This window comes from Octopus bimaculoides, chromosome 6, assembly GCF_001194135.2.
Source record: "Octopus bimaculoides isolate UCB-OBI-ISO-001 chromosome 6, ASM119413v2, whole genome shotgun sequence".
NCBI lineage: Eukaryota > Metazoa > Mollusca > Cephalopoda > Octopoda > Octopodidae > Octopus > Octopus bimaculoides.
In genome coordinates this window covers 46,093,690-46,106,052 of record NC_068986.1, presented here as the reverse complement: position 1 = coordinate 46,106,052, position 12,363 = coordinate 46,093,690, and the positions used below count along the sequence as shown (strand labels likewise).

The 12,363-nt window shown below is 29.5% G+C and overlaps 1 protein-coding gene across 1 annotated transcript in view; it reads left to right on the top strand.

Moving 5' to 3' along the window:
* The window catches only part of LOC106868360 (agrin), a gene marked incomplete at its 3' end in the record, with an annotated part of 738,012 nt that overhangs the window by 482,399 nt on the left and 243,250 nt on the right, over positions 1 to 12,363 (top strand). Inside the window, exon 6 of the mRNA XM_052968462.1 lies at positions 10,449 to 10,664. Coding sequence (XP_052824422.1) covers positions 10,449 to 10,664 — 216 coding nt within the window. The remainder of the gene's footprint in view (positions 1 to 10,448; positions 10,665 to 12,363) is intronic.

Sequence of the window (12,363 nt, the reverse complement as noted above, 5' to 3'; positions counted from 1 at the left end):
AGTTGGCAAATTATTTTTAACAGCTTAATTACTGTTTTTATTTACCAAAGTTTAGTTCGTCTAATTCTATATTTAGCAAAGAGATTATTCTATTAAGATGATTGTAAAACTAAATAGTTGTAAAATTTTCTCTGACTTTGAAACCTATCTACTGCTTAGTTTTAAAGCTAGGTTGTGGTTGGCAAATTATTTTTAACAGCTTAATTACTGTTTTTATTTACCAAAGTTTAGTTAGTCTAATTCCATATTTAGCAAAGAGATTATTCTATTAAGATGATTTTGTCATATGATATATTCTTAGTTAATACAGCTCTTACTGTGTTCTTAATTTAGGATTGGCAAGTATTGTTTTCTTATCTTTTTTTGTTGAGACATTATTGGTGATTTATTTTCAATATTCATTCATCTATTCTGGTTGACACTGTATGCACAACATATTCTTATTTTTCACTTTCATTATGCTTATTAATTTTATTATGTTATATTGGTGCCAGCCATTTGTCTGTGATACAAAACAAAAATGTAGAATGATTAGGTCATTTTTTTCTACTTTCATTCTAAAATTCTCCTGAAATTATATTTATTGTCTTTTCATAATAGTGTATAATTGAAGCTGAATGATGTCTTTCTAACACTGTTCAGAAAAGCAGAAATGCCTCACTCTGCGACAGTATAATACTATTTCTAACAGTTTGATGAATATAAAAATTAAGAAAATATACTTTGCTCCTCTTGAAGTGCATTTCCAATTTTTATCTTAACATCTTTTTTTACAACTACTTGATGTTCCCAATGAAAATAGCTAGTTTCTCATTATTAAAAAAGAAACTGTACAACTTGAAGCAAAAAGAATTTTATCTATTCTAGAAATAACAGATGCAAAGTATTTTAGCACACACTAAAAGTTGAGTTATTAATATACAATCCTAAAAGTAAGGTATCTCAAAAAACACAACATGTGAATGATTAAGTTTTGCCATTTTCTTTTGAGATTTTTAATTTTAAATTGAAATGATCAAAAATACATTTTCACCTAGTATTCCCTTGATCAAAGAAAAAAGACAAGATTATTCATAATTTAGTTACTCTAGAGCATATCTAAATATTAGTTTATTTACACCTGAATCTGAAATACTTTAAATATGCAAAAATGCAACAAAAATTATTTAATGATTGATGTTCTTTGGCATATAGTCTCAATTCTTGCTTCTGTTCCGAGAAAATTAGTAATCACTTGAATAATGTAATTAACTTGCCTCTTGGTATCTATTATACAGACTGTTAGTTTCATGATTCCAAGATTGGGATTCTTTTTACAGATAAAACAGTTGATTTTCCATTAGAGACAAGGGGAGAGGAAGGTGAGTGAGTGAGAGAGAGAAAGAGCATATGTGTGTGTGTGTGTATGTGTGCACGCGGAAATGTCATTTTCTATATTATATACTTCATATCAAAGAGAAAATAGTTTTTATATTTTATGTGAATTTTTATAGAAGTCATGTGGCTAGGATCAGATAGTGAATTACTGACCACATAGGCAAGAAATGAAATTTTGATGCAGCTATTTCTCTACCTGTGATAGGTCTTATTTGGTTTCTTACAAGTTGTCTCTCTTACCTAATACTTATTGGTTTGTTTAAAAGCAGGGAAAGCATATCTAATATGTGAGTATCTAAATTTGCAAATAAATATTCACTAATGCTTTAATGGAAAAAATATTTGATGTAAAATAGTAACATAAATAATGTATGATGGGCAGGAAGATAGTTCAAAAGTGCTGTTTTTTAAAAGAAAACTGACTATACTATTATCTAGTTATTTTTTGTATGGAATTTTCTGAAAAAAATGCATTACAAGGTGCCAAAATATGAAAAACCAGATACAGAAATATGTTTTAAATAGAAACAGCAATTTATACAGAATAGTAGCTGTTGTAGCAGTGAAAGATGTGGTAAAAAGAGAAAAGCCATTAGTAAAGCAGGCTCTGTATGTTGTTTATTAAGAAATTTATTTAAAAGTATAAAATAGAGCAATAAAATATGATGCATTCAGTATCAAAAATAAGCAATCACTTTTGAAGAGTCATTTTGATAAGAAATAGACAGCCTCAAGAAATAGAATGCTAAATTTCAATTGTCACATGTTGATAATAGATTCTCATTACCACAAACTAAAATTAGAGTTTCTTTCTTACAGGAACACTTGAGAAATATGTAAAATCTATTTTAAAAAGTAACTTATTATAGGTTTTCATTTTTAATAAAAGTTGGTTCCTAAATTTTTTAGATCTTAAATAAATTTTTACTTTATTAAAGCAAAGTTATATTGATTTTAAAATTCGTTTTCTTTTTTCTTTTTGACAATTGACAGCTGTTTTAAGTTTTAACGATGCTATTTTCTTCAATTATCTAAGTCTACAAACTTTAGAGTGTATTTCCTTTAAATGTTCTTTCCAAATCACTTAAAATATGCTTTTTGCAGTTTAAGAAATCCAAGCTTTATCAATATGATTTGGAATTCTGAGAAATACACATCAAATTAAATGTTTTTCTGTTCAGTAAAATATTAGAAAAGTACAGTTAAAATAATTTTTAAATTTGTTCAATTAAGTGATGTATCAAATAAGTTATATGCCCAAGTTTTTCTCTACATAGAAAAAATTACTGTGAAAACAAAAGTGATTCTTAATTCACTTTAATTTTCATGTAAGAATCAATTTTATTATTTAAATCATCTAGCTGTATTTCTAAATTGAATTTTGATGAATATAAATTTTAATGTATTTTATATTTCAAAAATTTCTTTCAAGTGATAGTTTTGCTTTTCACATCTTGAACCAGTATTAATATATTCTTAAAATCTAGACAATTGTTTGATTATATAATCTACTTATTGCATCCTTTTAAAAAGGAAAAGGATACCGTTAATATTATTTATATATTCTCTTTCAAGAATATATCCTATTTGCATTGCAGATTATTTAAAAGCTAAAATAATGTATACTTCTCCACTTATTGAAAGTGTGTGCAAAACGGTTTACCAGCATTGTTTTTCTATCTAAAACAATTTCTAATTCACATTTTTATAACACTTAAAAAGTACTTCACTTATGGATATTACTTTTTATTATTATTATGGTGACAACTTTTGACACTAAAATCTTTTGATGACTTTTTATCTCCTGAAATTAAATACTTGCTAAATGATAATTGTTATCATAACAATTTTAAATTACCATATTTTAATGCCACTGATTAGAACAGTTTAATGAATACCAGTAAAGGCATAACAGGTCCAGTGTTTTGTTTTACCATTCCAAAAATGATCCATCCATATGAAGAATGAACTAAAAGATTAAGAACATATATGCATCTGTTGACACATTTGGCCCTTTAACACACTGAAACCGTTAAGATGCCCTTCTCTGCACATGAAACATTTCACTGTCATTCGTTAATTACAAATGAAATAATATCTTTAAAAATTTTTTTTATATTATGTAAATACATACACACACACACACACACATACACACACACACACACACACATATATATACATATATATATATATATGTATATATATACATATGGATATTGTTGTATCTTGGAAGAGTTGTTATGCTATTAATAAACACATGTACTGGTTCTTTTTCCTTAGTATTTAGAATTTTTTCTATGTTGTCATGTTCCAGTGATGTAACTTCTCTCATGTTGTTGGTGTGCAGTTGCATTGTTTGGATATAGTTCAGCAAGCTATCTACTGACATTCTGCCAGACTTATTGGTATGAAGGCATAAAATTTCTCTGTTCATAGCATATTGTTTTAATTTTTGTAGGCCCTTTGCGATCCCCATGCCAAGTTGGTGGACCTCTACTTCCCTATAGTTCCTGTAGTTTCTATAGTATAGTTACATCTAAGCTTCAGTTTAGCGTCTGGCTGATGGAAATGGAAGGATGGAGACTCTTTTATTGAGACTTGTAGAATTAATACATTTCATGTCATGGAATCTGTCATAAGAGTTGAATAAAAAACCATAGGGTGTTAAAGGGATTGTAGTTGTTATTATCATTATTGTTATCTTGTAGTAGATTATTATTAAAGATTTTATTACTGTTGTCAACACTATTATTAATACCTCTATTCCTACTATTACCACTTCATTTTCCTTAGATTCAATAAATATTTCTATCTAGTTTGCCTCCACTGATAAAACAAAAATGCAAAAAAAAAAAAATGAAATATATATAGGTGCAGGTGTGGCTGTGTGATAAAAAGCTTGCTTCCCAACCACATGGTTCTGGATCCAGTCTCACTTGTGCAAATGTCTTCTATTATAACCTCAGGCTGACCAAAGTCTTGTCAGTATACTTGGTTGTCATAAAACTGAAAGAAGTCCCTCAAATATCTATTTATATATATGTGTATATATTTATGTGTGTGTGTCTTTATGTCTATATTTGTCTCCCCTCTCCCCACCTTCATCTTTTGACAACTGGTGTTGGTATGTTTAGATTCCATAACTTAGTGGTTCAGCAGAAAAGACCAATAGAATAAGTACTAGGCTCAAAAAAGTCCTGGGCTTGATTTGTTCAACTAAAACGCTTCAAGGCAGTGCTCCAGCATGGCCATAGTCAAATGACTAAAACAAGTTAAAGTATAAAAAATATATATATATATACCCAGTATCAGAATAAAACTGGGGATTCATTTGTAATGAAAAAATGTTATTATTATGTCATAAATTACATAACCTTCACACATATTTTACCACTACATACTATTACGCCATGTTGTAATTGTTACAAAGATAGTTACAAAACCACTTTATATTCCAGATCATCAGAAGAAAATACTAAACCAAATATTTCTAAAATGTTCATGAATGTTTGATAAAAAAATCCCCTGAACTACAAGTATCACTGCATTTTAGATTAATGTACAGTTAAATTCTCTTACTCCACAGCACTTTACCTAACAAGTATAGAATTCCCTAATGCCAATGAAATGGATAAGTATAATAATGATAATTCACAAGCAAAAAAACTAACATTAATCCTCTATCTTATTATACAAATCTACATAACCCTAATATGAGATTAATTCAAAATGCAGAAAACAACAATAAAAAACTCCAAACATACACATGCAACTCCAATACCAGCATTCAACACAAGGTTGATCCGTCTAAGGGTGACATAAAGCAATTTAAAAGATAACACGGTACACCCTATTGGCAAGTTAGCAAAAAGCAAATCAAAATTTAAGACCACTTATACTTTTATTCATAATAATAACCCATTACATTGTAATTCTCACACTTTAAAATCAACTCATATAAAATGTAATTCTAATAAATGTGATAGAAATTTTTTAAAGAGGTTCTAACCAGAAAATAACTTGAATCAATAGAATAACTGACTCAGTTTAGTAGAAACAACGGATAATCATAAAACCTCAGAACCTCATGAACTTGTGCTTATTCTACAGAACAATGTAACTGTAACTGTAGAGCAATGTCTGCTTGCGCTCTTAGATGCTACTATTAAATATGTAACTTGTTATTGCATAGAAGCTTCAGCTATTTTCTTTAAATATTGTTAAAACAAGAATGTACACTGCTTTAAGTATGAAAAATTTCAGAGTTCAACTAGACTGACTGAATATATCTTTAAGCTTCACTCAGTGAATAAAAAATACAATCTACACTTGAACATCTTAACAAGAACCTCTTCTTATAATGGTAATAAAAAAGAATACTGATTGTGTTCAACAGAAGCCCTAAATATCCTATTAGGTAATAATAAATTACCTAACTTAAAACAGAAATGCTTCTTTGTGTGAAAACACAACACTTGAAGGACATTTAAATTCTACAGGTGCAAATCCACCCAGGTAAAATAGGATTATAGTCAAATACTTCATTTAAACAAAATCATAATTACTTTATCATGTAGACTGATTGGTATTAATATAGTCAACTCCATCAACTGATGTTTTCTTCTTTGTTATCCTGTTTCAAACTGTTCTGGCCACATCATGCCTCATGAAAAGATAATATCTGGAAATCATTCTTTTGTAGTTGGCAATAATGACAAAACCAAAACAGAAGACAACAGTCTTCAGTCTTGGTTTTGCACAGCCTACATTTGTTGTCTGTCAATTGTTTCCTGCATTTTATGCTGTAGACACTTGGTAGAGATCTCTTGTTCTTGAATTGCATGGTGTAGGTATTCAGAGTGGGATGAGCCTTCCATACCAAGCTTTTGATATGATCAATTCCTCCTATGGTTTATTTCTGTGGTGCCAAATATCTATGCACTATTTTCTCAGTGAACTGGTCCCCCCCTTTTTTTACTGTTCTTTTGATAAATAGAATTTACCAATGTTCCTTGAGGTGAGATCTGTATTAACTTTTTTATTTCATGCATCTCCTCAAGTTTATTAGCCATCTTGATTATGTTGTTGCTTTCAATCAGAAACTTGAGTGGTCTGGCCTCTTGCTTCTGCTGTAGATGTTGCTTCAGTGTCAGAATACATATTTCATATGACATCAATGCAGATTCAAAATCACAGTTACCATCCTTTTGTGTGTGTGTGTGTGTGTGTGTGTGTGTGTGTATACATGTATGTATGTATGTATGTATGTATGTATGTATGCACATATGTATGTACAGATATCTATAAAGATAGGTAGGATGTAAAGGTATGTGTGATGGATATACATGTACATGTATGCTTACATTGCCAATCTGACCTAAAGTTAACTAGAATACTATCTCTTTCACATTCTTCAATATTTATCACCTGTAACTTGGGTTTTTCTGTGATATAATGATTGTATGAGCCAAAATTGTCTCTTCAAACAGACACCCTGGCTACACTCAGGTTTAATTTTCTCCCTCTCTCTTTATCTCACCAATAAAATTAAAGATAAATTCCTTTGTCGTCATGAGAATTTATAAACTTTTGTAAGAACATGAAATAATTCTTTTTTGGAATTTGATCTTGAAGCACACATAAAGCTATAAATAGTAGCATGTAAATATTGGGTTGAAAAAACCAGTGGTAGAACATTTGTCATGTCTTTTGAGATGTGGATTCACATCCCATGGCCAGCTTTCAATTTTTCTATCCAAAGAGAATTTCAAACCAATATTTACATGCTGTTAATTATAGCTTTATGTGTATTGTGAGATCCAGTTCCAAGTTCCAAAACAGAATTACAAATTTATTTCCCTTTGCTGCTTTTATAGATTTTTACTGTATGTACTTGCAGTTCACATATCTTTGTAATGACTACTGCACAAAGTACTAGTAGACAGTAATGAAATGTATATAAAGATTATATGATTTATGATGTAATACTAAAAAATTTCTGTAACAACTGAATCTCCTGTTTTATTTTTATCTTGGATATACACACTGCAATCTATCATAATGTATATAACACCTAATGAATTTCTGGTTGAAAGTTAGCCATATGTGGATTTACATGGAGTTTAAGGAGAGGTTAATAATTGTTACACTGTCTCACTTGAAATAGCAACTTTTCAATGTCTGTGTGTATTTTATGTGTATGTATGTAAATGTGTGTGTGTGTGTGTAAATATATATATACTACAGATATTTCAGTAACTCTTAAATCAAAGGTAGAACAATAATTATGTGAAGCGGGGGTGGGGTGGGGTATGTGCATGTGAGTGATGTTGCTGTTATTCACCCAGTCAACAATTCGTCTACTGGATTTGCTTTTTCAAAGTTGTGAGAGATAAGAGATGTTTTTCTTGAAAAAGAGAGAAATATTAGTGACAGAAAGGACATCCAGCTGTAAATCAATGCCTCAATAATATACTCGTCTCACACACTCAAACATAAAAAACTGCAGGTGTAAAAATGAATGAATGAACCAGTTTACAATAAACATGTGTGATACCTTAGGGATTTGGATACTGATTGGAATCATAGCAATCGTTCTTGTTTCCACAGCATATTTGATTACAACTGAGAAACAATTCATTTTGAAAATTCAACTAGGAAGTACTCCAGGACAAGTCCTTTTGCAATTAAATAAGAATGGGAAAATTTTTCTGGTTACATTGCTCTTATACCATTTTATCAGATACAGGCATCAAATCAACATGCTGCAAAACTAAACACTTGAATATCAAGTCATCATATGCATGGTGAAAGTGAGGATCAAAACAATGACTTGCATGATTTTTCTTAACACATTGTGACAGCTATGAATGTGGATATATTTATCACTGTTGTGTTTTGTCAAAGGAGAGCAACTCTTTTAAGATGAATGTGTGTTCATAACACACTTGAATCATTATCACAAAGTAACTCTGGAACACTTAGTGTTTCAACAGTATTGTGTCTTCTCACCTAGAGGCACCCTAGGCTATCAAATCTAATAAGAGCTTATGGCTCTTTATAATGTTACAAAACAAATTGTCTGCTGATGTATGCTGATATCTGCCAACCAGAAATAAATCATCATATGCACAGAGAACAATAAGAATCAAAACAACTTGTATATTTATTCTTACATTTTTGTTACTTAGTTCCTTTGATTAAATGAGCAACAAAGATTCCCTGTACCTACTAACTTCATCTCATCTTCAGTTTTCTGCCTCATGGCAAATTGCATTTACTACAATACTGCAGTTGTTACTCTCAATTGCATCTTTATTGATTAGCAGAATACAATTTTTCATATATTCCAATTGCAGTCAAAAACAGAAGCTAAGTAATGTCATTGAATCTTATGTCAATTTTCTGTATGGCCTCAACAGACATGTACTATCTGAGGTTGTAACTGCTAGTGTATATCAAGAGAAGAGTATTAGAGATTTATTTATTTATAGAATTTTGGCTAAGATTCCTTGAGAAATCTCCATTGATTTTGAAATGAGCAATCATCCAGGTTTGTTCTCTGAAAGCTGTTCAGAGAAACTTAGATGTTTATCAGCAATCTTTCTTCCTTCCAAATGCTCTGTTTAGAGTCCATCTCCCATAGCAATTATCATACTATTACTGTTATTAACAAATTAACCATTAGATAAAGAAGCTGCTTTTGTGCTAACTTTCTACAACAAGTGTTCTGTTTGTCATGCAAGAACTTGTCATGGCCACAAAATATATGGACATTTTTCACAGGCATGTCAGTCAATACAAAATCTGCATTTACATTCCTTACTACTAGATGAATCCTTGAAGGCCATCAACTTTAAAAAGTTACTATCTGGTTTTTCATCTTTTTTTTTTCATTTTAGACATCTCCTTAATTAGTTATTTGTATAAAAATATCTATTTAAATGTTTTGACCTATATTTCTGTATAATTCTGGAATATAAGTTTCTTAAACATTATGACTCTGTTAAATCTAAACACAAAGGACTGTGAATAAATCATTCCATAACTTGATTTGTTCCTATGTTAGTGACCCCCATCCTCTCATACTCATATTCTCCCACCTATACATTGAATTGAAAGCAATTACTTCTAAATCTCAACACTTTTCTTCATTTGATGGAATGTTTATTAAGAAAGAGACTAGATGGCTTCTTGATGTTAGTTTTATTGATCTCTCAATCTCTTTGGGATGAGACAAGTAGTATTAGTTTCAAATAATGCCTTACTGCAAATAATGTCTTGTTATTGATCATTCACAAATGCTAAATCATTATTATTTGTAATTCCAACAAGGAATCTCAACATTTTAGCTGAATAAAATAATTTGATTCTTAGCAACTATTTCTCATCACAACATTTTTGAATTTAAATGAACAAGATTATATGTCAATATAATTTAAAAAATCACTGTAAATTCTTGACTGGAATGTTTGGAAAATTAAAGAAAATGTTGTCAGTACATAGAATTTCAAATTTGAATTAGAGATATTTTGTCATGTCACTGCCTACAGTCATTCTACTACATTATTTTTCAACTTCCTTTTTTCCTTATCCCCATTCATATTTCAATTTCTGTAATGTTTGAGATTGTTGATTAATTACTAATTAATTAACAGAATTGTTTTTACTAATAATCCTATATTAAACAAATAGTGCTTTTTTATCATTATGACTTTAATTTATTAAATGTTTCAATGGGAAAAGGAATTTCAAATATAAAAGTGTAATTTAGAGATATTGCAAATGTTATGATCACTATCTCAAGCTATTTGTTCATGTAAAGAAAAACAAAAAAGCACACCAATAATTTGCTCCAGCATGTTGCATGTTATTCAACTTTTAAAACCTGCTAAGCTGGAAAAGGTTAATGGTTAAGTGGAAGTATATCAGGACCCAATTATACCAAATTGGCACAAATCACTAACAGAAAGAAAAGTCAACATTAAGATATTATTAGCACTTATAATTAAAATTCAATGTAATATATATATTCTGTTTGTATATATTATTGTTTTCATTTCTTGCAGATCCTTGTGATGGGTTCATTTGTTCCGATCAAACAGTCTGTTTGTTGGATGATAAACGAAAGCCAGTCTGCCGTTGTAACCTGATGTGCTCACTAGATATCGCAACAGTTTGTGGTACTGATGGGATCACATATAGCAATGACTGCTATCTGAGGACGGAAGCATGCAAGAGTCAGCGAGACATCAAAGTTTACCACCATGGGAGCTGTAAAAATCGTGAGCAATATCATTTATATCTTATATTATTAAATACATTTATATACCTATATAAGATATTTGAGGAAGAAAAGTTTTGTAGATTATTTATAGAAAGAAGCAAGTTTTTAATGTCTTATCTTATGACTTTGTTTATGAAAAAGGAATTCTTAAATAATTAAATTCTTCCAGGTTACAGAAAGGAATCATAGAATGTTTCTATTTTGATTCATTTGAAATATTTCTTCTCAACCTTTTTTCCAAACCCAACAGCTTTCTAACTATGGTTTAGAAACATTATTAGATTCTCTGGTAATAATTCGGAAACCATTCTGTCGGCTTCTTGGAAGAAATTCCTCCAGTTTGTTGACTCATATTCTTTTCTTCTTTCAACTCTTGAATTGACTGAAATGTCTTTCTTCAAAGGGGAAACTAAACTAAGTAGAGTTTTAAAATGTTTATGATAAAATTTAATATTATTAATTAAATGAAATGAATTATAAACATAAAGAGAAATAATCTATTTAATATTATTTCTGAAACATTGTTTAGAAATACTAAAGACATGCTAATTCTAATAGTAGTACCTGTGGAGTGCAGATTAATTAAAGGTAAGCAGTTTAAATAAATCATGAAATATTGTATAAGCTATTATATAAAGACATATTTGTGTTTGTCTATAAATAAAGGTAATCAATGTAAATCTGAATAAATATGAAACATTAAAATTCCACATAATACTTTAAAGCATACACAAAATCCTAAAAAGTATTTATTACAATTTTCCTTCTGTTATCTTTTATTTGTTTGAGAAGTCTAATGACATGCTGTGCATTTTTTGCATCTGATTTCATATCAGTGTTGTGTATTGGGAATTTCTTGAATAAGTGTGAAACAAATATTTTTGATACTGATCACAGAGTTGTCAAAGGCTTCAGTTACTCTCCCTTATCTCACTCTTTCTTGTGTGTATATACATACATATATATGTGTGTGTGCGTGTGTATACACACACACATACACTCATCTGTAATAATTTCTATTTATGCAAAATGTTCCATAAGTTCATCTTATAATTTATATAGACTATTGGTTTATTCATGCAAAAAGCCATTCAACTAAGTGGGTGATCGGCAATTAGTTGGATTATGCTTTTTAATGACCACGCATGCAGATCTAATCATTTGGTAGAATGATGTTCTGCATTTTATTTTACTCCACTGAAAAGCGATATATACATACATTCACAAAATACTAAATAAAATTTAAAGACCAAATTTCAATAATAGAATCAAACCTTCTTTCAGTGTTTGGCTCATATTTGAATTAAAGAGTAAAGCATATGTATGCACAAGCATGCACAGACACACATGCATACATACACTCATGCACCAACAAAATTACAGGCATTTTTATGTATGCATAGATCAATTAGATGATAGACTAAGATGTTCAGAGCTGAGAAGAAAAGCAATTAACACCAAACTTCAAATTATTTAAGGTAAAAATAAGAATACAATCAACAATAGCCCCTCAAGCATGATAATCTAAAAATGCAAATAAAATAACATTTAGTGAAGTTATAACCAATATTATAATGAACATTATATAGGAAACACTAGTGATATAGAACTAAATGTATGTCCTTTTAAGTTTTATTTAAATCCTCCCAAATACATATATCATTAAATATATATATATATATATATATATATATATA